At 37.9% G+C, this 27,977-nt stretch overlaps 1 protein-coding gene across 1 annotated transcript in view; it reads left to right on the top strand.

The window, feature by feature from the left end:
• LOC309964597 (uncharacterized protein) overlaps window positions 1-26,400 on the top strand; it is a gene marked incomplete at its 3' end in the record, with an annotated part of 35,465 nt that extends 9,065 nt beyond the window's left edge. Inside the window, exons 4-5 of the mRNA XM_082843709.1 lie at window positions 20,453-20,545; window positions 25,310-26,400. Coding sequence (XP_082699835.1) covers window positions 20,453-20,545; window positions 25,310-26,400 — 1,184 coding nt within the window. The remainder of the gene's footprint in view (window positions 1-20,452; window positions 20,546-25,309) is intronic.
• Window positions 26,401-27,977: the final 1,577 nt, after the last annotated feature.

The following is a 27,977-nucleotide window of genomic DNA, read 5'->3' as shown; positions in this document are numbered from 1 at the left end:
CTTATCTTACTGTGTTTGGGGTCTCCTTTTTGCAGGCTGCAGGTTTGTAGTTCCTCCTGTTTTTGATGTCTGTCTCCAGTGGCTAAGGTTGGTTCAGTGGGTTGTGTAGGCTTCCTGGTGGAGGGGACTAGTGCCTGTGTTGTGGTGGATGAGGCTGGATCTTGTCTCTCTAGTGGGCAGGTTCACGTCTGGTGGTGTGTTTGGGGGTGTCTGTGGCCTTATTATGATTTTAGGCAGCCTCTCTGCTAATGGGTGAGGTTGTGTTCCTGTTTTGCTAGTTGTTTGGCATAGGTTTTCCAGCACTGTGGCTTGCTGGTCGTTGAGTGAAGCTGGGTGCTGGTGTTAAGATGGAGGTCTCTGGGAGATTTTCGCCGTTTGATATTATGTGGAGCTGGGAGGTCTCTTGTTGATCAGTGTCCTGAAGTTGGCTCTCCTACCTCAGAGGCAGAGCCCTGCCTCCTGGCTGGAGCACCAAAAGCTTTTCATCCACACGGCTCAGGATAAAAGGGAGAAAAAGTAGAGGGAATTAGTAGAAGTATGAGGAAAGAAAGAAGGAAAGGAGGGTAGGAAGGAAGGAAGAAAGAAAGAAAGAAGCAAAGAAGGAAAGAAGGCAAGAAGGAAAGAAAGGAGGGAGGGAGGGAGGGAGGAAGGAAGGAAGGAGGGAAAGAAGGAAAAAAGACAGAAAGAAAGAAGATATAGTAAAAATAAAATAAAGTATAATAAAGTTATTGAATTAAAAAATTCTTATTTAGAAAAAAAAAAAAAGGGACGGAAAGAACCTTAGGACAAATGTTGGCAGCAAAGCTATACAGACAAAATCTTACACAGAAGCATACACATACACCCTCACTAAAAGAGGTAAATGGGGAAAAATCCTAAATTTTGCTGTCAGAGACCACCTCCTCAATTTGGGATGATTCGTTGTCTAAAGGAGGGAAGGAAGGACGGAAAGAAAGAAAGAAAGAACGAAGGTAAAGTATAATATTGTTATTAAAATTAATTATTAAGAAAAAAAATTAAAAAAAAACATGGACGGATAGAACCCTAGGACAAATGGTGGAAGCAAGACTATACAGACAAGATCTCACACAGAAACATACACATACACATTCACAAAAAGAGGAAAGGGGAAAAAATCATAGATCTTGCTCCTAAAGTCCACTTCCTTAATTTGGGATGATTGGTTGTCTATTCATGTATTCCACAGATGCAGGGTACATCAAGTTGATTGTGGAGCTTTAATCCGTTGCTTCTGAGGCTGCTGGGAGAGATTTCCCTTTCTCTTCTTTGTTCTCACAGCTCCCAGGGCTAAGCTTTGGATTTGGCCCTGCCACTGCGTGTAGATCGCTGGAGGGCGTCTGTTTTTTGCTCAGACAGGATGGGGTTAAAAGAGCCGCTGATTGGGGGCTCTGGCGCACTCAGGCCGGCGGGGACGGAGGGGCACAGAGTGCGGGGCGGGCCTGCGGTGGCAAAGGCCGGCGTGACTTTGCACCAGCCTGAGGCGCGCTGTGCGCTGTCCCGGGGAAGTTGTCCCTGGATCCCGGGAACCTGGCAGTGGCGGGCTGCACAGGTTCCGCGGAAGAGGGGTGTGGAGAGTGACCTGTGCTCGCACACAGGCCCCTCGGTGGCGGCAGCAGCAGCCTTAACGTCTCCCGCCCGCCTCTGGGGTCCGCGCTTTCAGCCGCGGCTCGCGCCCGTCTCTGGATTCCGCGCTTTCAGCCGCGGCTCGCGCCCGTCTCTGGATTCCGCGCTTTCAGCCGCGGCTCGCGCCCGTCTCTGGAGTTCCTTTAAGCAGCGTTCTTAAACCCCTCTCCTCACGCCCCAGGAAACAAAGAGGGAAGGAAAAGTCTCCTGCCTCTTCGGCAGGTGCAGGCTTTTTCCCCGGACTCCCTCCCGGCTAGCTGTGGTGCACTAACCCCTTCAGGCTATGTTCAAGCCGCCAACCCCAGTCCTCTCCCTGCGCTCCGGCCTCAGCTCGCAGCCCCGCCCGCCCCGGCGGGTGAGCAGACAAGCCTCTCGGGCTGGTGAGTGCCGGTCAGCACCGATCCTCTGTGCGGGAATCTCCCCGCTTTGCCCTCCGCACCCGTTGCTGTGCACTCCTCCGCAGCTTCGAAGCTCCCCCCTCCGCCTCCCGCAGCCTCCGCCCGCGAAGGGGCTTCCTAGTGTGTGGTAACTTTTCCTCCTTCACAGCTCCCTCCCACTGGTGCAGGTGCCGTCCCTATTCTTTTGTCTCTGTCTTTTCTTTTGCCCTACCCATGTACGTGGGGAGTTTCTTGCCTTTTGGGAGGTCTGAGGTCTTCTGCCAGCCTTCAGTAGGTGTTCTGTAGGAGTTGTTCCACGTGTATATGTATTTCTGGTGTATCTGTGGGGAGGAAGGTGATCTCTGCGTCTTACTCTTCCGCCATCTTCCGCCTTCTCCTGTATTTATTCTTTATAGTGATGAGTAATGTTTCGTTCTTTGGCGTGTATTTTCAGTTGTTGATAAGACATTAGGTCCTCTTTGCTTTGGTGCTATCATAAGCAAAGGTGCTATGAATATTTAAGTCCAAGTCTGTGTGTGGCTATGTTTTCATACCTTTGTGTAAAGACCCTAGTTGTTGTTTCCTGGGTCTTACGTATACCTACAGGAAAACCTGGTTTTATCGTGCTTTACTTTATTAGGCTTCTCAGCTGTTACTTTTTGTTACAAATGGAAGGTTTGTGGCAGCCCCTTGGGTCCAGCCACGTCTATTGCTGCCAGTTTTCAAACAGCATTTGCTCACTTTGTGTCTCTGTGTCATGTTTCGGTAATTCTCACAACATTTCAAACTCTTTCATTATTATACTTGTTATGGTGATCTGTTGTAATTGTTTTGGGGCACCATGAATTGCACCCATATGAGATGGCAAACTTGATTGATAAATATGTGTGTGTTTTGACTGCTCCGCTGACTGGCCATTCCCCCATCTCTCTCTTTCTCTTCAGGCCTCCTATTTCCTGAGACATAATAATATTGAAATTAGGCCAATTAATAACCCTGCAATGGCTTGTAAGTGTTCAAATGAAAGGGAGAGTTACATGCCACTTACTTTAAATTAAAAAACAGAAATTATTAGTAAGGAAGGCATGTTGAAAGCCGAGATATTCTGAAAGCTAGGCTGATAGCACCAGTTAGCCAAGTTGTGAATGCAAAAGAAAAGTTCTTGAGGGAAAATTAAAGTGATAACTCAAGTGAACACATGAATGATAAGAAAGTGAAACAGCCTGATTACTGATATGGAGAATATTTTAGTGTCTTAGATAAAAGGTCAAACAACATTCCCTTAAGCCAAAGTGTAATCCAGGGCAAGGTCCTAACTCTCTTCAATTCTGTAAAGGCTGAGAGAGGCAAGCAACCTGCAGAAGAGTTTGAATCTATTATAGGTTGGTTCATGAGGGTTAAGGAAAGAAGCCATCTCTATAAGATGAACGTGCAAGGGGGAGCAGCAAGTGCTGATGGAAAAGCTGCAGCAAGTTATCCAGAAGATCTAGTTAAGATGATTAATGAAGGTGGCTACATGACACAACAGAGTTTTAATGTAGATGAAATACTCTTCTATTGGAAAAAATGCCATCTAGGACTTTCATATGTAGAGAGGAGAAGTCAATGCCTGGCTTCAAAGCTTCAAGGACTCTCTTGTTGCGAGCTAATGCAGCTGGTGACTTTAATTTAAATCCAGGGCTCATTTACCATTCCAGAAATTCTAGGGGCCTTAGGAATTATGCTGAATTTACTTTGCCTGTGCTCTGGAAATGGAACAACGAAGCCTGGATGACAGCACATATGTTGACAACATGATTTACTGAGCATTTTAAGCCTATTGTTAGACCTATTGCTCAGAAAAAAGATTTCTTTCAAAACATGCTCATTGGTTATGCACCTGGTCACTCAAGAGCTCTGATGGAGATGTACAATGTGATTAGTATATTTATGCTTGCTAACACAACATCCATTCTGCAGCCCATGTGTTGAGTTGTTTTGACTTTCAAGTCTTATTATTTAAAAAATATATTTTGTAAAGCTATGGCTGCCATAGATAATGATTCTTCTGTGGGTCTGGGCAGAGTCAATTGAGAACCTTCTGGAAAGGATTGACCATTCTAGATGACATTAAGAACATTTGTGATTCATGGGAGGAGTTTACAATATCAGCCTGAACAGGAGTTTGGAAGAAGTTGATTCCAGTCATTATGGATGACTTTGCGGGATTCCAAACTTGAGTGTTGGAAGTGACTGCAGATGGGTGGAAGAAGCAGAAGAATCAGAATTAGAAGCAGATCCTGAAGATGTGACTGAGCTACTGCAATCCCATGATAAAAATTTAATGGATGAGGAGTTGCTTCTTGAAGGGGCAAAGAAAGTGGTTTCTTGAGATGGAATCTACTGGTGAAGACACTCTGAAGATGTTCAAAGGACAACAAAGGATTTAGAATATTACACATTTAGTTAATAAAGTAGTAGCAGGGTTTGAGAGGATTGACTAGTTTTGAAAGAAGTTTTACTGTCTGTAAAATGCTGTCAATTCACTTTGCATATTACGGAGAAATAATTCATGAAAGGAAGAGTCAATTGATGTGACAAACTTCATTGTTGTCTTGTTTTAAGAAACTGCCACAGCCACCCCAGCCTTCAGTAACCACCACCATTAATAGTCAGCAGCATCAACACTGAGGCAAACCCTCCACCAGCAAGATTACCATGCACTGAAGGCTCAGTGATAGTTAGCATTTTTTAGCAATAAAGTGTTATTTTAAATTAAGATATGTACATTGTTTTTTAAGACATAATGCTGTTGCAAACTTACTAGTCTACTCTGTGTGTAAACACAGATTTTCTATGTATTGGGAAACCAGACAATTTGTGCGACTCACTTTATTGTGATATTCACTGTATTGCTGTGATCTGCAACCACACCTGCAGTGTCTCTGACATATGCCTGTATATGAAGAAGAAAACAATAACTGCCAGATGTTTTTAAAGTGCATGTGTCATTTACGTGGGCATTAGTAACTTATAGTAATTCTAGTTGCTCCAAATATTCACCATCATTTTGTGTTGTAAACCCGATGAGTTTTTATCCTTTTAGTGGGGGTCTGTTGTATCTACTTGGGTTTCATTTATCATTTCTCTTTGACTAATGACGATGAACAACTTTTGTATGCTACTTGTTCATTCACATAGCTTTTAAAAAAGTAAGTTCAGATCCTTAGCCCATTTGTTTTGTTGAGTTTTTCAGCTTATAATTCAGTTGAAACAGTTCTTTATACAGTCTTGATAGAAGACTTTTATAAGATACACATGTTGAAAATTTTTTCTCCTAATCTGTGGTTGATCTTTTTAGTTGTGAAACAGTTGGGCAAAAGGTTTTCATGTTGATGAAGTCCAATCTATCATTTCCTTTACTTTCCTATTCTATTCCCCCCACCCCTGTTTCATAATTTGCCTAACAGAGGTTATTCAGATTTTCTCCTCTGTTTTTTTCTAGAAATATCCTTGGTTTAGATTTTACATTTAAGTCTTTGACTTTTTCCGGTTAATCTGTGTAAATGGTGTGAAATATAGATTGTGATTCATTTTTGCAGCTAAAGGTCTGCTTGGCTCACTGGTTATCCTTTTCCTATTCAGTTGCCTTGGCACCTTTTGAAATAAATTGTACATATATGCATAGGCTTCTCTCAATATCATTCTGGTTTATTGATCTAAATACCTATCTTAATAGGTATGTACTATTTGACTAGTGCACTAGTCATGCACTATTTTGATTAATCTGTCTATGCAGTAAGTTTTTACATCAGAAGGAATAAGTCCTCTTAACTTTTTCTTTTGGCTATTACAGTTTGTTTTTCTTTCCCTATAAATTTTAAAAAATTTTATTTTTTCTGGAAACCCTAGTGGTGTTTTATAAGGATTGTGTTGAATGTTTAGAAGATTTGGGAGAAAATTTACATCTAATAATGAATTTTCTGATGTGTGAACAATGTCCTTACTTTTCCTTAGCATTTAATGTTCCTTTGCAGTGTGTTACAGTTTTCACTTACGTGTCTTCAGCCTTTTTTGTGAGATGTATCCTTAAATCTTTTGATGCTATCTGTAATGATACTTTTAAAAACTTCAATTTCCAATTTTTTTTTGGATTGAAGTAGAATTATAATTCATGTTCATTGATTTGTTTATCTCTGTTTTGCTAACTTCACTTGTTACTTCTACTAGATGTCTTGAAGATTCCTTAGACTATTTTATATATTAAATAATATGATTTGTAAATAAAGATATTTTTCTAATCTCTATGCATTTTAATTTCTTTTTTGAACAGGCCAGGATTTAATGTGAAGAATTTATTTATTATTTACAACTAAGTATGATGTTAGTCATAGGCCTTAAATAGTTGCTCATTGTCACCTATTTCTTTTCTTTCTATTCCTAGTGCTGTAAAATTAATATCATTTCTTCCTTAAAAGTTCATACTAGAATTCATTACAGAAGCAATCTGGACCTGGAATTTTCTTTGTTGGAATTTTTTTTTTAATAACAACTTGATTGAGGTAGAATTCGTGTACCAAAAGTTCACCCTTTTAATTTACACAATTCAGTATATATATATCTTGTGTGTGGGGGGGGGTGGGTACGCGGGCCTCTCACTGTTGTGGCCTCTCCCGTTGCAGAGCACAGGCTCCAGACGCACAGGTTCAGCGGCCATGGCTCACGGGCCTAGCCACTCCATGGCATGTGGGATCTTCCCAGACTGAGGCAGGAACCCATGTCCCCTGCATCGGCAGGCGGACTCTCAACCACTGCGCCACCAGGGAAGCCCCACAATTCAGTATTTTTTAATATGTTCACAGAGATATGGAACTATCACCACTATTTAGTTTTAGTATATTTTCATCACCCCAAGAAGAAACCCTAATCTACTAATCTACTCTATGTCTATAGAGATTTGCCCATTTTGGAGGTTTCATATAAGTAGAATACAAAATATATAGCTTTTTCTGAGCGGCTTCTTCTACTTAGCATGATCTTTTTTTTTTTTATTTTGCGGTACGCGGGCCTCTCCCTGCTGTGGCCTCTCCCATTGTGGAGCACAGGCTCTGGACGCGCAGGCCCAGTGGCCATGGCTCACGGGCCCAGCCGCTCCACGGCACGTGGGATCCTCCCAGACCGGGGCACGAACCCGTGTCCCCTGCGTCGGCAGGTGGACTCTCAACCACTGCGCCACCAGGGAAGCCCAGCATGATCTTTTTAAGGTTCATCAGTGTTATAATATGTATCCGTAATCAAATTCAATTTCTGGTTAAGTAATATTTGATTTTATGGCTATATCACATTTTTTTTTCCATTGGTGGGCTTTGGGTTGTTTCCATTTTGACTGTTAATGAATAATGCTGCTAGACCAGTTGTGTTTTTGTGTGCACATAGTTTTCCATTCTACTTTGTATATACTTAGCGTAGAATTACTGGGTGATATGGTAACTCTGTTTTAACAATTTTAGGAACTGCCAAAAGAACTTCTCAAAGTTCTTTTACTACCCCACCAGCAATGAATGAGGGTTCCTGTTTTTCCACATGTACCTGCATAATTGTTACCGTCTGTTGTTTTTTTTTTAGCCCTCCTAAAAAAGTGGAGTGTGAAGTGGGATTTCATTATAGTTATGAGTTGTATCTCTCTAATTTTGAGCATTTTAATGTGTTAATTGCTTATTAGCTGTTTGTGTATATTCCTTGGAGAAATGTCTGTTCACATCCCATTCTCCATTTATAAGTTGGGTTATTTGTCTTCATTGTTGACTTTTAAGATTTTTTAATATAATCTGGATACAAGTCTCTTTATCAGTTATATGTTTTGTAAATATTTTCTTCCATTCTATGAGTTGTCTTTTCACTTTCTACATGGAGCTCTTTGAATCGCAAAAGTTTTTTATTTTGATAATATCCAGCTGGACTATTTTCTCTTTTCCTCTTTTTTGTCAAATCTCAGAAAACTTTGCCTAACTCAAAGTCAAAAACATTTACTCCTATTTTTTTCTGTATATTTTATAATTTTTTTCTCTACATTCAGGTCTGTTATTCATTTTGAGTTAATTTTTATAGATGGTATGTGTTACAACTTTATTCTTTTGCATGTGAATAGTGAAGTGTTTTCCAACATCATTTGTTGAAAAGACTATATTTTTCTGATTGAATTGTAGCCCCCTTGTTGAAATTCAGTTGTCCATAGATGTAAGGGTTTATTTCTGTCCTCTCACTTCTATTCCATTGGTCTCTATTTTTATTTTTATAATGTTTATTCTCACACCAGTACTACCTTAATAGTATAGTATGATATTGTGATTTATAATAAGAAAGAAAATTTGGTCTTCATCCCTGTTCCTGGCACAGAGTTCTAAATCCCTTGAGATTTCCTAAATGTAAGAGAGATTGAGGTGTCTTTTGTTATTGGTAACAAGCCCCTTTCAACCATGCCCGTAGTTCATGTTAATGAGGTAGCATTTGGAAACCCCCTGAGGATGTAGGCTTGTTGCCAGGAATACCAATCAAGTGATTTGGGGGTTGGGACATTCAGGCCCACCCCCAGACCTCCAGGGCTTGACATAATTACTAACAACAGTTATTCCTACATAATGAAATCTCCATAAAAATTTCTGAACTCTGGGGTTCAGAGAGCTTTGTTGTTGGTGAACACTTGTAGGTGGTGGGAGGCTGATGCTCCTGGACAGGGCATGGAAGCTTTGCCCTATGCAGCTTTTTTGTCTGGCTGTTTCTGAGTTGTATGCTTTGTAATAAACCTGGCAATCTATTAATAGTAAGCAAACTGTTTTCCTGAGTTCTGTGAGCCATTCTAGCAAATTAAACCTGAGGACCAGGATGTGGGAACCTCCCATTTATAGCTAGCTGGTCAGAAGCACAGGTAGCATCCCGGACTTGTAATTGACATCTAAAGTGTGAGGAGAGGCAATCTTGTGGGACTGAACCCCTAGCCTGTGGGATCTGATGCAAACTCTAAGTAGATATGTCAGAACTGAATTGAATGTAGGACACCTTGCTTGTATTGCAGTTGCCTGGTAGTGGGAAAAACCTCTACACATTCAGTGACCAGCAGTGAAGTAGTATTGAGAATACAGAAGTATTTTGTGAGTAGAGACAGTAATATAGATGAGAAACAGGAGTGTTTTCTATAACAGAGTAGTTGAAATTGAATAGTGTGAGCCCTCCAAGTTTTTTCTTTATCAAGGTTGTTTTAGCTATTTTGGGTAACTTGCATTTCCATAATTTTAGGATTGGTTTGTCAATTTCTGTAAAAGAGTAGAGCTGAGATTTTGAGAGGGTTCGACTGTAGCTCAACTCCTGGAGTATTGCCATCTTGACAACTTTAATTCTTCTGATCCATGAACATTGAGATTATCTGTCTTTCCATTTATTTAGGCCTTTTAAAATTTATTGCAATGATATTTTGTTGCTTTAAATGGGCAAGATTTATACTTTTGTTAAAGCTATTCTAAGTATTTTATTCTGTTTGATGCTATTGTAAATGGAATTGTTTTCTTTATTTCATATTTGGATTGCTCATTGCTAGTACATAGAAATACAGCTGAGTTTTGCATATTTATCTTGTATTCTGCAACCTTGATGAACCTGGTTATTAACTTTCAGAAGTTTACTTATTTATTTCTGGATACCTTAGGATTTTCTATACTGATTTGGTTTACCTTGCCCTTCCTTTCTTTGCTGTTTTATGATAAAATTTAAGCTCATGAATTGAGACTTGGTTTTGCTTTATTATTTTTATTTATTTATTTTTAATTAATTATTTTTGGCTGCGTTGGGTCTTCGTTGCCACATGCAGCCTTTCTCTAGTTGCAGTAAGCGGGGCCTACTCTTCGTTGTGTTGTGTGGGCTTCTCGTTGTGGTGCGCGGGCTTCTCATTGTGGTGGCTTCTCTTGTTGCGGAGCACAGGCTCTAGGCGCACAGGCTTCAGTAGTTGCGGCGTGTGGGCCCAGTAGTTGTGGATCGCAGGCTCAGTAGTTGTGGCACATGGGCTTAGTTGCTCTGCAGTGTGTGGGATCTGCCTGGATCAGGGCTCGAACCCGTGTCCCCTGCATTGACAGGCGAATTCTTAACCACTGCGCCACCCGGTTTTGCTTTTTAATGTAAGCATAAGGCACTATATTTTCCTTTGAAAACTGCTTTAGCTGCATCACACAAGTTTTGATGTTGTGTTTTTATTTTCATTTAATCCAAGATATTTTTTAAAATGTCCAGTGATTTCTTGTTTGATCCATTGGTTTTGTAGAATTTGTTTACTTTCCAACTATTTGTTTCATAATTTCTTATTGTTATAATTTTTATATCCTTTGTTTGTGTGTCACTCTGGATAATATTTCATGCATGGTTCAGTCTTACTGAATGTATTGAAATTTGTCTTAGGGCCTAGCATATGATTCTGGGGAATGTTCCATATGTGACTGAAAAGAGTACTTTTTCTTGATGGGGATTAGTTCCAGTGGGCCGATCATATTGCTGAAGGCTTCTATATCCTTTTAATATCTTATCTACTTGTTTTATTAAATATTGAGAAAGGAATGTGAGTATCTAAGTATAATTTGTGTGTTATCTTTCTTAACAAGATTTGCTTCAGGCATTTTGAAGCTCTGTTTTTAAGTGGCAAAGCACTTAGGATTGTTACATCCTCCTGATGAATTTTCCCTTTTAGCATTTTCCATTGTTTATTTTTATTCCTGGTAGTATTTCTTTTCCTGAATTTTGTTTGGTACTGTATAGTCAGACTATCATTTGCTTATTGTGTGCTTCGTGTGATATATAGTTTTTCTGTCCTTTTATTTCTAACTTGTGTCTTTACATTCACAGTCAGTTTCTAAGAGAGTATGTTTGTTTTACTTTTTATTAGCTCTGACAATTTTTGTGTTTTAGCAAAATGTTCATATCACTTATATTTAATACTATCTTTGTGGTTGAATTTGAAACCTTCTTGCTGTTTACCTTCTAGTTTTTTGTCTTTTTTCCCCCCTCTTTCCTACCTTCTCTGTGATTAACTCGTTCCCCCCCACCCCCACCTTTTTTTTTTTTTCTTTGGCTGCACTGTGTGGCATGCAGGGTCTCAGTTCCCTGACCAGGGATTGAACCTGGGCCCTCAGCAGTGAAAGCACAAGTCCTAAGCACTGGACCACCAGGGAATTCCCTTAACTACTTATTTTTAATGAATCTCCTTTAACCACTTTTGGCTTCTGAGATATACTTGTTTGTATTTTTAGTGGTTTCTAAATATACATCTCTGAAGTGTCAGTCTGCCTTCAGATATCTTGTTACTTCAACTTTGTTATTACAGAATATTTTCCTTTTCTGTCTTTTATCCTTTGTGTTCTTGTTGTCATTTATTTTACTTCTACATATCTTATAATCCACATAATACCTTGTTTTCTTCTTATAAAATGTTATTTGCACTTTAATATATTTTTAAAACAAGAACAATGTGTTTTATTTATATATTATCCATTTACTTTTCTCTTTATTTCTTTTGTGTAGATTCATATTTACACTTGGTATAATTTTTTAAAATCCAGATGACTTAACTTTTCTTTTAGATCTGGTCAGCTGGCAATGGGTTTTATTTATTCATTTGTCTAAAAGTGTCATTATATTTTTAGATAAGTACTAGCACTTTGAGTTTGCTCAGGATTCCAGACACTGGTTTGGGGAGACAAGAGGAACCTAACTTGATTGGGGCAGGTGAAAGTTAATACTTAATTTTAGGTCCTTTATTTAGCAGAGAAAGTTAGTAAGAATAATGTACTGAATTTGTAAGATAAGCATGAACAGTTTGAAAATCTCATGTTTGGGCATACTGACTTTTTTTTAAAAGCTGCCATTTAGAATAAGTCACAGGGGAACAGAAATGTTTGCCATTCTAATATTAATATTAGACTTTAATATTAGACTTTTGAATCATCTGGGAAAATTTGTTAGAAATGCAGATTCTCATATGTCACCCCAGAACATTAGACATTCTAATATTAATATTAGACTCTAATATTAGACTTTTGAATCATCTGGGAAAATTTGTTAGAAATGCAGATTCTTATATGTCACCCCAGAACATTAGACATTCTAATATTAATATTAGACTCTAATATTAGACTTTTGAATCATCTGGGAAAATTTGTTAGAAATGCAAATTCTCATATGTCACCCCAGAACCACAACTTAAGAACCACTAGAGTAATAGAATGCTCAGTTGGCTGGGTGCCCTTTGAAATTAATGAGGAATTCCTGAAGGCACTGAATATGGCAGGTCTATTAGGACCATATGGCCCTTTGACTTGGGAGTCCCAGTGACCTTCTCAGAGTGCCTTTGAGGTCAAAAGCTGCCATAACGACACTAAGGTATTAGCCTTTTGCACCATTCACAAGCAAACAATGCAGTTTCCAAATAAGTATATGATTGGAACATAACAAAATGAGTGCAAAAGCACATGAGAACCTACATGTCTTATTAAAGAGATCTATGTCAGTTTTTATATCTGATGTAAATATTGGTAATCCTTATAACAAAACCCTTTGGAGTCTTTTAGTGTTTTTCTCCCCTCCGGGGAGTATATTGTCCTGCCTTGAAGTTCAGTTCTGAACTTTTGTTTTAACACTGTTTTCTCAACATGTTCATGTTTTTCTCTATCTTCTTTAACCTATGGAGTGTATTAGAATAGCAGCTTTGAGGTCCTTGGAAGCAAATTTAATCTCAGATGACATTTTTTCTTCTGTCCCATTGATTGACTTGTTTCCTGGTCATGAATCATGTTTTCCTTCTTTTCATACTTGGTCATTTTTTTAAAATTTAATTTTAATTTTATACTGGGGTATAGTTGATTTATAATGTTGTAGTAGTTTCAAGGTACAGCAGAGTGATTTAGTTTTAAATATTCATATAAGCATTCTTTTTCAGATTCTTTTTCCATATAGATTATTATAGAATATTGAGTGGAGTTCCCTGTACTATAAAGTATATCCTTGTTTATTTGATATATAGTAGTGTGTATATGTTAATCCCAAACTCCTAACTAGTCCCTCCCCCGCCTTTCCCCTTTGGTAACCATAAATTTGTTTTCAAATTTATGAGTCTGTTTCTGTTTTGTAAATAAGTTCACTTACATCATTTTTTTAGATTCCACATGTAAGGATATCATGTAATATTTATCTTTCTCTGTCTGACTTCACTTAGTGTGATAATCTCTAGGTCCATCTGCAAATGGCATTATTTTATTCTTTTTGCTATAAATGGCATTAGTTTATTCTTTTTTATGGCTGAGTAATATTCCACGGTAGATATGCCTTGCATCTTTATCCATTCCTCTGTTGATGGACACTTAGGTTGCTTCCTTGTCTTGGCTACTGTAAATAGTGCTGCAGTGAACATTGGGATGCATGTATCTTTTTAAATTATGGTTTTCTCCGGTTATATGCCCAAGAGTGGGATTGCTGGGTCATATGGTAGTTGTATTTTTAGGTTTTCAAGAAACCTCTACACTGTTCTCCATAGTGCTTGTACCAAATTACATTACCACTGACAATGGAGGAGGGTTCCCTTTTCTCCACACCCTCTCCAGCATTTATTGTTCATAGACTTTTTGATGATGGCCAGTCTGACTGGTGTGAGGTGATACATCATTGTAGTTTTGATTTGCATTTCTCTAATAATTAGAGATGTTGAGCATCTTTTCCTGTGCTTTTTGGCCATCTGTATGTCTTCTTTGGAGAAATGTCTATTTACATCTTTTGCCCATTTATTGATTGTTCTGTTTTGTGGGTTTTTTTGATATTGAGCTGCATGAGCTGTTTGTATATTTTGGAGATTAATCCTTTGTCAGTTGCTTTCTTTGCAAATATTTTATCTCATTCTGTAGGTTGTCTTTTTGTTTTGTTTATGGTTTCCTGTGCTGTGCAAAAGGTTTTAAGTTTAATTAGGTCCATTTGTTTATTTCTGTTTTAATTTTTATTACTCTAGGAGGTGGATCTAAATAGATGTTGTTGCAATTTATGCCAAAGAGTGTCTGCCTGTGTTTTCCTCTAAGAGTTTTATAGTATCTGGCCTTACATTTAGGTCTTTAATCCGTTTTGAGTTTATTTTTGTCTGTGGTGTTAGAGAATGTTCTAGTGTCATTCTTTTTACATGTTGCTGTCCAGTTTTCCCAGCACCATTTATTGAAGAGGTTGTCTTTTGTCCATTGTATGTTCTGGCCTCCATTGTTGTAGATTAATTGACCATAGTTGTGTGGGTTTATTTCTGGGCTTTGTGTCCTGTTCCATTTATCTATATTTCTGTTTTTGTGCCAGTACCATACTGTTTTGACGACTGTAGCTTTGTAGGATAGTCTGAAGTCAGGGAGCCTGATTCCTCCAGCTCTGTTTTTCTTTCTCAGAATTGCTTTGGCTATTCAGGGTCTTTTTTGTCTCCACACAAATTTTCAATTTTTTTCTTCTAGTTCTGTGAAAAATGCCATTGATAATTTGATACGGATTGCATTGGATCTGTAGATTGCATTGGGTAGAATAGTAATTTTGATAATATTGTTTCTTCCAATCCAACAGCATGGTATATATTCCCATCTGTTTGTGTCATCTTCAGTTTCTTTCATCAGCGTCTTATAGTTTTCAGAGTACAGGTCTTTTGCTTCCTTAGGTAGGTTTATTCCTAGGTATTTTATTCTTTTTGATGTGATGGTAAATGGGATTGTTTCCTTAACTTCTCTTTCTGATCTTTCATTGTTAGTGTATAGGAATGCAAGAGATTTCTGTGCATCAATTTTGTATCCTTCAACCTTTCCAAATTCACTGATTAGCTCTGGTAGTTTTCTTTTAGCATCTTTAGGATTTTCTATGTATAATATCGTGTCATTTGTGAACAGTGACAGTTTTACTCCTTCTTTTCCAATTTGGATTCCTTTTGTTTCTTTTTCTTCTCTGATTGCAATGGCTAGGACTTCCAAAACTGTAAAAGTGAATAAAAGTGGCAAGACTGGAGATCCTTGTCTTGTTCATGATCTTAGAGGAAATGCTTTCAACTTTTCATGGTTGAGAATGATGTTAGCTGTGGGCTTGTCATATATGGCCTTTATTATGTTGAGGTAGGTTTCCTCTATGCCCACATTTGGAGAGTTTTTATAATAAATGGGTGCTGAATTTTGTCGAAAGCTTTTTCTGCTTCTGTTGAGATGATGATACAGTTTTTATTCTTCCATTTGTTAATGTGGTGTGTCATACTGATTGATTTGTGCATATTGAAGAATTCTTGCATCCCTGGGATAAATCCCACTTGGTCATTGTGTATGATCCTTTTAATGTATTGTTGAATTCGTTTTTTTAGTATTTTGTTGAGTATTTTTGCATCTATGTTCATCAGTGATATTGGCCTGTAATTTTCTTTTTTTGTGGTGTCTTTGTCTCATTTTGGTATCAGGGTGATGGTGGCCTCATAGAACAAGTTTGGGAGTATTCCCTCCTATGCAATTTTTGGAAGAGTTCCGGAAGGATAGGTGTTATCTCTTCTCTAAATGTTGATGGAATTCGCCTGTGAAGCCATCTGGTCCTGGACTTTTGTTTCTTGGAAATTTTTTAATCACAGTTTCAATTTCAGTACTTGTGATTGGTCTGTTTATATTTTCTATTTCTTCCTGGTTCAGTCTTGGGAGATTGTACCTTTCTAAGAGTTTGTCCATTACTTCTAGGTTGTCCATTTTATTGGCATATAGTTGCTTGTAGTCGTCTCTTATAGATCCTTTGTGTTTCTATGGTGTGAGTTGTAACTCCTTTTTCTTTTCTAATTTTATTGATTTGAGCCCTCTCCCTTTTTTTCTTGATGAGTCTGGCTAAAGGTTTACCGATTTTTTATCTTTTCAGAGAACCAGCTTTTAGTTTCATTGACCTTTTCTATTGTTTTCTCAATCTCTCTTTCATTTATTTCTGCTCTAATCTTTATTATTTCTTTCCTTATGCTACCTTTGGAATTTGTTTGTTCTTTCTCTAGTTGCTTTTGGTGTAATATTAGGTTGTTAATGTTTGAGATTTTTCTTCTTTCCTGTGGTAAGGTTGTATTGCTATGAACTTCCCCCTTAGAACTGCTTTTGCTGCCTCCCACGTTTCAGATCATCATGTTTTCATTTTCATTTGTGTTGAAGTATTTTTTTATTTCCTCTTTGATTTCTTCAGTGATCCATTGGTTGTTTAGTAATATATTGTTTATCCTCCATGTGTTTGTGTTTTTTACAGTTTTTTTCCTTGTAGTGGATTTCTAATCTCATAGCACTGTGGTTGGAGGAGATGCTTGCTATGATGAAAATCTTCTTAAATTTACAGAGGCTTGATTTGTGACCCAAGATGTGATCTATCCTGGAGATTGTTCTGTGTGCCCTTGAGAAGAATGTGTATTCTGCTGTAAGATGGAAATGTCTTATAAATATCAACTAAGTCATTTAAGACTTGTGTTTCCTTAGTGATTTTCTGTGTGGTTGATCTGTCCTTTGAAGGTGGGGTTTAATAATAGTGGCATTGAAATCTCCCACTATTATGTGTTACTGTTGATTTCTCCTTTTATGGCTGTTAGTATTTGCCTTATATATCAAGTTGCTCCTATGTTAGGGCATATATATTTATAATTTTTATATCTTCTTCTTGGATTAATCCCTTGATCATTATTCAGTGTCCTTATTTGTCTTTTGTAACAGTCTTTATTTTAAAGACTATTTTGTCTGATAAGAAGATTGGTACTCCAGCTTTCTTTTGATTTCCATTTGCTTGGAATATCTTTTTCCATTCCTTCACTTTCAGTCTGTATGTGTCCCTAGGTCTGAAGTGGGTTTTTTGTAGACAGCATATATATGGGTCTTGTTTTTGTATCCATTCAGCCAGCCTATAAGTCTTTTGGGTGGAGCATATCTATATGTATGTTCTTATTGCCATTTTGTTAATTGTTTTGAATTTGTGTTTGTGGGGCTTTTTTCTTCCCTTCCTCTTTTCTCTTTGGTGATTTGATGACTGTCTTTAGAGTTGTGTTTGCCTTGCTTTGTCTTCTTTTGTGTGTGTGTCTCTATTGTAGATTTTCAGTTTATGGTTACCATGAGGTTTTGATATAGAAGTCTGTATATAAACAAGATTGTTTTAAGCTGCTGGTCTTTTAATTTCAAATGCATTTCCAATATCCTACATTTGTACCATCCTCTTCTCACAGTTGCTGGCTTTGATATCATTTCTGTGTGGGTGATTTCCTACCTTTACTCTGTTTGCCTTTACCAGTGAACTTTTCCATTAATAATTTTCTTGTTTCTTGTTTCTAGTTGTGACTTTTTCTTTCCATCTGGAGAAGTTCCTTTAGCATTTGTTGTAAAGGTAGTTTGGCGGTGCTGAATTCTCTCAGGTTTTGCTTGTCTGTAAAGCTTTTGATTTCTCCATTGAATCTGAACGAGAGCCTTGCTGGGTAGAGGATTCTTGGTTGTAGATTCTTCCCTTTCATCGCTTTCAGTATATCATACCACTCCCTTCTGGCCTGCAGAGTTTCTGCTGAAAAATCAGCTCATAACTTTATGGGAATTTTGTTATATGTTATTTGTTGCTTATTCTTGTTGCTGTTAATACTTTCTCATTGTCTTTAATTTTTGTCAATTTGATTAATGTGTGTCTCAGTGTGTTCCTCCTTGGGTTTTTCCTGACTGGGCCTCTGCAGTTCCTGGACTTGGGTGACTGTTTCCTTTCCCATGTTAGGGAAATCTTCAGTTATTATCTCTTCAAATATTTTCTCAGGCCCTTTCTCTCTCTCTTCTTCTGGAACCCCTATAATGTGAATATTGGTGCATATAATGTTGTCCCAGAGGTCTCTTAGACTGTTCTCATTTCTTTGCATTCTTTTTTCTTTATCTGTTCTGCAGCAGTGATTTCCAACAATCTGTCTTCCAGCTCACTTATTTGTTAGTCTGCCTCATTTTTCCTGCTATTGATTCCTTCTCATGTATTTATATTTCAGTTATTGTATTGTTCAACTCCCTTCTCAAAGCTTCTAGTGCATTATTAAACATTTATTCTATCTTCTTCATCTGTGCCTCATTCTTTTCCCAAGATCTTGGATCATCTTTATTATCATTACTCTGTATTCTTTTTCAGTTACATTGGCTATCTCTATTTCACTTAGTTGTTATTCTGTGGTTTTATCTTGTTCCTTCGTCTGGGCCATACTTCTCTGCTGTCTTATTTTATCTAACTTTCTGTGTTTGTGGTCTCCATTCCTCGGTTTGCAGGACTGTAGTTCCTTTTGCTTCTGGTGTCTGCCCCCTGGTCAGTGAGGTTGGTCCAGAGACTTGTGTAGGCTTCCTGGTTGGAGAGACTGGTGCCTGCCCACTGGTGGGTGGAGCTGGGTCTTGTCCCTCTGGTGGTCAGGGCCTTGTCAGGGGATTTGTTTAGAGGCAGCTGTGGGGTTAAGAAGACTGTAGGCAGCCTGTCTGCTGGTGGGTGAGGCTGTGTTCCCACCTTGTTGGTTGTTTGGCCCGAGGCATCCCTGCACTGGAGCCTGTAGGCTGTTGGTTGGGGCCAGCTGTCGGTGCCAAGATGACAATCTCCCGAAGAGCTCATGGTGATGATTATTTCTTGAGGCCTCCGCCAGCAGTGTACTTGCCCCCACAGACAGCCACGGCCAACACCCGCTTCTCCAAGAAACCCTCCAAGACCCACAGCTATGTCTGGCACAGGCTCCTATGGAGTCACTGCTTTGCCCTGGTTCCTAGTGCACATGAAACCTTGTGTGTGTCCTCCAAGAATGGAATCTCTGTTTCCTCCAGTCCTTTGGAGCTCCTGCACTCAAGCCCCACTAGTGTTCAAAGCCAAATGCTCTGGCAGCGCCTCCTCCTGATGCCAGACCCACAGACTTGGGAGCCTGACGTGGGGCTCAGAATTCTCACTCCTGTGGGAAAACCTCTGCGATATAATTATTTTCCAGTTTGTAGGCCACCTACCCAGTGAGCATGGGATTTGATTATATCACAGAAGCTCCCCTCCTACCGTCTCGTTTTGGCTTCTTCTTTGTCTTTGGGTGTAGAATATCTTGTTTGGTAGGTTCAAGTCTTTTTTGTCAATGGTTGATTGCAGTTGTGTTTTTGATGTTTTCATGAGAGGAGGTGAGCTCAAGTTCTTCTACTCCGCCATCTTGTCTCCTGCTCCCTGCCCCATACTTAGTCATTTTTGATAGTGTGCTACATATTGTGACTTTTGCATTGTTGACTGCTAGATTTTGTGATATTTGTTTAAATTCTTTGGGGTATTTTTTGGGGGAGTAGTAAATTAGTTGAGAATAATTTTAATCCTTTCAGTGCTTGCTTCTAATGTAATTTTTTTTTTTTTTTGCGGTACGTGGGCCTCTCACTGTTGTGGCCTCTCCCGTTGCGGAGCACAGGCTCCGGAGGCGCAGACTCAGCGGCCATGGCTCACGGGCCTAGCCGCTCCGCGGCATGTGGGATCTTCCCGGACCGGGACACGAACCCGTGTCCCCTGCATCGGCAGGTGGACTCTCAACCACTGCGCCACCAGGGAAGCCCCTAATGTAATTTAATTCAAGTAAATCATTTAAATTAACTCAGTATTTGCTTGTTATTTCAGGTCTAGAGCATTCTTTAAGACTAACTTGGTCACAGTAGTAGGACAATAATACTCTTGGATACAGAGCATCTAATACCTCACATAGTAGATCTTTCCACTCTTTCCAAACATCCTGTCTCTGTGTATGCTTGGGAATTTTTCCACCTATTGTGTTTGGGTTCTTTTTCCTGCATTGTTGGAAGCTTTCTTATATGAATGTACAAATTTTACTCAAGGTGACCTTTCTGTTAGAGCTTCCTGCCTCTCTCTCAGCGTACCTCTTTCCTCTGAAATATTTTACTCCAGAAATTCTAATTGTTTTGGCTTTCCTGAACTCTGAACTTTGCATTCTGTAGTTCAGCAGGCTGTGATTTGGTGTCTTCTTTCTGTACCATAACCTAGAAATTCTGTTTCTTTCCCTTCTCTCAGAGGTCCTTGTTTTCCAGTGCCATTGTCTCATGTGTAATCCCTAAAGGTCATTATTTTATTGATTTTTGCATGGTTTCCAGTTGATTGGCATGTACCATTATTCCTCTTACACCATGATGGTCATGATTGGAAGTTCCTGTGCAGAGCCTTATTTAAACCTCTGTACACGTAGACTCAGTGTTATGTATCCTTATGACTCAGGGCTTTAATGAGATCAATTCCTTTTTAGATTCAGAAAAAAACTATATTGTAGTTTCCTCTCCAAAGGAAAGGTCAAATGAGCACCATCACTTTGCTACTCCTATAACTATTCCTTCCTTCACATTCATGTGCGTTAAAGCCAGTTCAGCTGATCTAAATGCCATATTATTTCCCATTTACAGGGTATTATTTTACAAAACCGGATGTAATCATCAAGTTGGAGCAAGATGATCCATTGTTATTAGAGGAAGAATTTCTAAACAAGAGCCATGCAGGTGAGTTGAGTACTTTAGACACAACTCCAGGGGAAGTTAGATCCAAAATGGTCAGTTAGAGGTGGACATTGTGAAATAGTTTAAACACTTTTCTTTGTGAGGACTTATATCTTGAAGTGTGTAAAGAGTATACCAAATATGATGTAAATGAGTGTGTAAGAAAAGGGATGGAATATTAGCACATTGATTTTCTCATCTTACAAATAGTAAGCTTCAAGATACAGTACAAACCCAAATACATAGATGATTATTCTAAATATAAATGATATAAACGTTTCCATTCAAACATGCAATTTAGCAGTCATTCACATGGGGAATTTTCTTCAGTTTTATGCATTGTTACTTTAGAAGTCAAGAGTCAGTAAATCATGTATTTGGTCCTGGTTTCTCTGTTGTTTCTGTGGCCTCTTTAATATCTCTACACTAGACCATTTCATATTGATTACAGCACCTTTATGACATGTTTTAATAATGAGCTGATCAAATTTCAAAAAATACTCATGAGATTTTTTTTTGGCATGATATTAAACCTTGAATTTAACTTTGAAAAATTGAATTCAGCCTTGACTGAGATTAGTGAATCCTGAATTATTTTTATATGTTTTCTTAATTTACCACTTTATATTTCTGATTTTCCAAATTAATTTTAGGTATGTCTCAAATACAGTCTAATAGCATTTTCTTTTAATAGTTTACCTTAGCCCATTCATATTGATCGACAGTTACTTCTAAATGCTGTTTCTGTGTATAATGTTACAGAAGCTCTTCAGTAATAGCCCTGCTTTCTTTTCTTTTTAGAATAAGTGTGTTTTTCTCCTAATAACGTAGTTAGGTTGTACTTTGGCTTAAGGTGTGACCATAAAAATTTATAATCTCATGCAATTGCTTAATGATCCATTTATTTAGACAATGTCTAGTAATCACCTGATGTGTAAACAGTTATGAAATTAAAATGCTTACTTTCTCTTCCTTCCCATATTTTAACACCCAACTTTAGTTTCTTTTATAATCTCTCTTAGTTTTTACCTCTTCAATATCATTGTGACCATTACTTGATTTGTCAGCTGTAAGTTATGTATTTGGCTTCCTAGCTTTTCAAGATGTGAAAAACATCAGGATTACATCTCGTTACTTTTGTTACATCTTACTTTTCCGATATTGAATATATTTTTTCTAAACGTCCAAATTCTTAAGGCCTCTAAAAGAGAGTTGTAAAACAGCACAGAAATGAGAGTAATTAATTACTATAAATTTTATGAGTGATGTGACGTGTAATGATGCAGAAACTTGTGCTTAAGAAAGACCTGATGTTTTTCTGATCCAGTCATATTCTGTTTCTTTATGAGAATGATAATTCCATGGGTGGTCACTCTGTACTGTTTCTTATCATGGACAGAATAGTTGTATGTATATTTATGCTGTTTCATATTTTTATAACCATGAGGAGACAAATCAAACAGTGGGAAATGATATTTGTTATAAATATACCTCAGAAAGAATTTATTTCTATAATACATAAGGAATTCAGCTCTTAAGACAGATATCTCCTTAGTATGGCCTTCCATGACTATCGTATTTTAAATGTCACTCCTGTGTCAAATAGTCTTATTTCCTCCTTTTTTCTGTTTCATTTTTCTCCCAGCCACTCAACACCTAATATACTATTGTGAAGTATGAATTTTTCCCTCTGTCTCTTTCCACTGGAATATAAGCTCTCTGAGAGCAGATATTTAAAATATTTTATTTTCTGATTCAGTACCTGAGACAAAAACTTGGGACTCAAATGTATGTTAAATATTAAACTACTAAAATTGTTAGTAAAAAGGTAAGCAACCCATTTAAAAAAGAGTCAAAGTCCATAAAGAGGCATTTCTCAAAGAAGGGGATGAATGGCATAGATGAAAAAAGCTTACTCTGGGAAGCACAAATTCAGATCAGATCACACTGTAGTATGATGTTCTTCCCACTCAATTTTCAAACATGGAGAAGTTTTATGATTCCAAGAGTATGATGATATGCAGGGAATCATCAGCAAGGCAGGAGCGGTATTAATTGGTATTTGGGAAAACAGATTAGCATTTTCTTTAAATTTTAACATACCTGTTCCCCATGACTCAGTACTGTTTCACTCCCAGGTTTATCTTCTAGAGTTTCCTGTACATTTTCACTGGGAAACAAAATAAGATACTTTTCATACAACATTTGTAAAAAGGCCAATTTTGGAAGGAACCTCAATACTAATTTACATGTGAACTTAAAGTTAAATCATGATATAATAATACAATGGAATATTACACACTGCAGGACAACCATGGTCTATGAAGCTAAAATGAAAATTATGCATATGAAATCAAGCAGCAAAAGTCTATTGGTAGAAAAATGCCATATAAATAATGGTCAGAAACAAAAAACTGAATAGTATCTTGTTATTTGGAACAGAATGTTAAAACATACACACATACAAAAATTAAGATGTACTTAAAATGAATGTGTGTGGGTAAATTATTTGGTGTATTATAATGCACCAGAAAAGAATATTCCCTACTTTATTCCTGCCTCTTCTGGGACATTATATATAATTAATATTGTGTAGTTACATTGGATTGACCATAAGGTTGGAGAGAGGTATTTCATACTTATTGATGCAGCAGTCAAATTTCCTTGACTAAGCCAGTGTAACTGAGAGTGGTCTGGGTAGCTCTGAAACATACTGCATTTAAAAAAATATATCTATCTATTTATCTATATATATGTATGTATGTGTGTATATATATATATATATATTTTATTTTGGCTGCGTTGGGTCTTTGTTGCTGTGCACAGGCTTTCTCTAGTTGCAGTGGGCGGGGGCTACACTTCATTGTGGTGCACGGGCTTCTCTTGTTGCGGAGCACAGGCTCTAGGCGCATGGGCTTCAGTAGTGGTGGCTCATGGGCTCTAGAGTGCAGGCTCAGTAGTTGTGGCGCACAGGCTTAGTTGCTCTACAGCATGTGGGATCTTCCTGGACCAGGGCTCAAACCCTTTTCCCCTGCATTGGCAGGCAGATTCTTAACCACTTCACCACCAGCGAAGTTCCATACTGCATTTTTAAGGACTACTAATTTATATCATATCACAGAGGAGTGCAAAAATAATCAGAGAATGAGAGTTCTGTTTCAGATTTAGGAGCACAAAGCTGCATGAAATATATTTTATAGGCTCTAAGAAGGTATCAGTTGAAAGAGGAACCATTATTTTAGGGGTAGCTAAAAAACTGTCAACATGCCATTAATTTTAAGATGAATCCTGATTTAAGTGATAATAATTTGCTTAAAAACGTGTGTGCCTCAATGTGCACATGTGCTCTCCATCTATTCATTGTTAAGATGAATGGTATAGGCAGTACTTATTGTGAGAGTGTAAATTAGTGTTGGGGAGCTCTAAGAAGGTATTTTCTCGGTCAAGTTTAGAGAATAGTATTGCCTCAAAAGATACCTAGATTAATCTTTAATCCTTAAATTGGGATATAGAGTTCCTTAGAGAAAGGATTGTGAGTAGAAGATAAATGTTGAAACTGAAAAATATTATTGTAGATAAGGAACCACTGGTAGGAGACAAAATAGCCTGGCCAGGCTAGATTGGAAAATATGGAGTTGTGAAATGGTAGCTAGAATATCTAATGTGCCTGGAGTTGTTAAAAAAAAAAAGTTGTTTTCCAGAATGATGCCACTTAACTCCTGTTTTCTGTTGTATTTAGAGTAGTGTGTTCAGTGCCACCTTAGGTTTTAGCATAGGGCTGGCATTTTACATCAAAGGTTAAAATAGCCTAGGTAAGATGAGTCACACATATGAAAGAAACTTTTATGTGAAATGAATAAAAAGGGTATTTCTAAATAGGCTTTTGGAAACAGGTTGAAACATGCTAGTTAAGGATCTCAGCTAATAGAAACTAAGTATGTTGAGAAGTAGGTGGAGTGCTTATATAGAGATTAGTCATGGTTAAGACTAGTTTCAAGAGAGTGAGTAATCATAGTGAAAGTGGAAACTTACGATTTGATGTTCAAGAGAGGTTTGTTGTTGAACAGCCCTGGTATAGTAAACTAAGGCATTAGAGCCAGCATATAGAAGTGAATTCATTCTAGGTCAAATTATGGTTTTACCTCTCATCACTTTTACACTTCTTGTACATTTGTATTTCTGTGAATAACTCCAGGAGGATTTGAGCTTGAGCTATAGAATTGTTTCTATAATCAGGAGAAAATTAGTGCAACTATAAATTTATTTTAGTGTTGATGTGTTTAGAATAGAAAAGGGGGGACTCCAGCCGGAAACTTGTAGACTTCCCACTGTAATCTCTAGTTGGAAGTATAAGGACCTGGACATTGTTATTCTTCCTCAGTCCAATCCCTTCTTTGATCTATCATTTGAAAACCCTTGTTAACTGATTTTTCTTACAATTCTACCTACTGCTCATAATCAGTCATCCCAGTCTCTCATTTTCAGATTTCCTGAGTGAACCACTTTTGAGAGTCCTATTGTCTATTTACCATTCATTTCCTTATTTTTAAAATGCCAACTATATAGTAATAATCATCATAATTTTGTTGTCCTTTTTTCTCAAGGAGTATAGGAATAGTATAAACAGTTGGAATGTTTATTTCAGGGAGACTTGGTGCCTAGAAAGCAAATAATTAAATACAATATAGCACATATATATAAAGGCTGCATCCTATAAGAAATGTGTTTAATGTTCATAAGACATTTTAATTTTCTTTATTTTATAAGACAGCAAACTTGATAACCTCTTAGAGAAAAGTCTGGCAAATCAAGGAAAATACTTGCAGGAAGACTTTTTTGCTCAACTTCAGAATAAAGACACAGTTGAGAAAACTTTCCTCCAGGAGTTACACTGCAGAGGACATCAAAGCACTCACTCAGAAATAAAGACCTTTGAAATTGGAGGAAACTTAAGCCCTGATGCAGCCCTTACCATTCCCCAGAAATGTGACACAAAAGGGAGCTTCCGTCATGATACCATATTTTGGCAAACCTCCTCGCCCGCTCCGTCTACCTTTAGTGTACATCAGAGAACTCAAATAAGGGTGAAACCCTATGGATGTAAAGAATGTGGAAAATCCTTCTCTAGGAAGTATTACCTTATTGGACATCAGAGAACTCATACTGGGGAGAGACCTTATGCATGTAATGAATGTGAGAAAACTTTTACCCACACGTCACACCTCAGAGATCATCAGAGAACTCACACAGGGGAGAAACCGTATGAATGTAGTGAGTGCGGGAAAGCTTTTAGCCATAAGTCAACCATAAAAAGACATCAGAGAAGTCACACAGGTGAGAAACCCTATGAGTGTAATAAATGTGGAAAAGTCTTCTATACAAAGTTTCACCTCACTGAGCATCAGAGTAGTCACACAGGGGCAAAACGCTATGAATGTAGTGAGTGTGGAAAATCTATCTGTAGGAAGTCATACCTCGTTGTGCATCAGAGAATTCACACAGGGGAGAAACCCTATGAATGTAATGAGTGTGGAATATTTTTCTATAGAAAGTCATACCTCACTGGACATCAGAGAACTCATAGTGGGGAGAGACCTTATGCATGTAATGAATGTGAGAAAACTTTTACCCACATGTCAAACCTCAGAGAACATCAGAGAACTCATACAGGGGAGAAACCTTATGAATGTAGTGAGTGTGGGAAAGCTTTTAGCCATAAATCAACCCTAAAAAGACATCAGAGAAATCACACAGGGGAGAAACCCTATGAGTGTAGTAAATGTGGAAAATGTCTCTCTAGGAAGTCTCACCTCACTCGGCATCAAAATTCACACAGAACAGAAACCTTAACAGTGTAGTAAGTGTGGAAAATCCTTCTGTGAAAATTCTCATCTACCTCTGCATCAGCGAATTCACGGAGGAGAAACCCAATGAATGGGTTGAATGTGAGAAAGCTTTAACTAGATGCCAGTCCTAAAGATTTCAGAGAACTCACACTGGGGAGAAATCCTATTAGTAATGAACGTGAGAAAGTTTTCCCCTATAAACTGAACCTCAGAGTACATCAGACAGTCCCCACGTGGGAGAAACCTTATCAACGGTAGTAAACTTTAGAAAACTTAAAGCAGCAACCCAGGCCTAAGAACACATCAGAGAAGTCACACGGGGAAATCCCATTAACATGATGAATATGGGAAAGCTTTTAGCCAGAAGTCAGGTCTTAGGACACATTAGACTGAGAAACTCTATGAATGTAATGGATATGGGGAAACTTTGACTGGAAGTGCAGCATCAGAGGACTCGGGAAGATCAATGAATATAATAAACCTGGAAATTTTCTCTTCAAGAAATCAATCAACAAAACTCACAGAGAAATCCCTCATGTGCATTGTGTATGGATAGTGTTTCAACCAGATTTCAGCCCTCATTGGACATTAGAGGACTCACACAAGAGGTAAATCCTTGAAATTAATCACTTATGAACCGTCTTTCCACCAGACTCAGTGGGTGTTCGAAATTTACACAGGAAAAACATCCTGTGAAGGTAATGGATGAGGAAAACTTTTCTCCCCAAAGACCACCTTCAATTTAATTGTACTGGAATCCAACATGAGGGTAGTGGGAATTATGCACTTTTTATGTAAAAACTATCATTATGTAAACATGTTAGAGGATACATTTGGATAGTTAAAATACCTCATGTTCCTATTTTCTCTTACTGTCTTCTGGCCAGTGTATAAAAGATATACAATTGTTACTGAATTGCCTCTTCAGGAAAGAAGCCAAACAATGTTTTCTGCAAGACTTTTATTGTCTCAGGGTCACCAGTGCATTTAGTGTGAACATTATATTCATTATGCAAAAGTCATATGCACAGTCGTTGGGAGAACAAATCTGATTCAATTGAGTTGCTGTGAACAGTGGTACTCACTATTTACCCTGTAAGCAGAAAAAGAAGTTGTATTTCCATTCTCTTTTAGTTCAAAATATTTTAAAATTATCTGGGACTCTTTTGATCTAAATGTTATTTAGAAGTGTGTTGTTCAGTCTGCAAATGTTTTGATATTTCTGGCTGTTTTTTTAATTAATTCTAGTAGCTTCATTGTCTTTTGAATTGTGCATTGTGACCCACAATGTTGTCTATCTCAATCAAAGTGCCATCTGAGCTTAAAAATGTGTATTCTGCTGTTGTAGAATAAAGTATTCTATAAATGTTGATTAGATCCCATTGATTGATGGTGCTGCTCAGTTCAACTGTGTCCTTGTTTCGACTGATGAATCCATTAAGTACAAATGGAAGTTTGTTGAAATCTCAAACTATAATTGTTTTCAGTTCTTTTTTAAAAAAATTATTTATTTTTGGTTGCGTTGGGTCTTTATTGCTGCACGTGGACTTTCTCTTGTTGTGGCAAGCGGGGGCTACTCAGCATTGCGG

This window comes from Leucopleurus acutus (genome assembly GCF_964270905.1).
Source record: "Leucopleurus acutus genome assembly, chromosome: 7".
In the NCBI taxonomy this organism is placed as follows: domain Eukaryota; kingdom Metazoa; phylum Chordata; class Mammalia; order Artiodactyla; family Delphinidae; genus Leucopleurus; species Leucopleurus acutus.
Note: the sequence above shows the minus strand (reverse complement) of the source record. Positions and strands in the feature narration are given on the sequence as shown.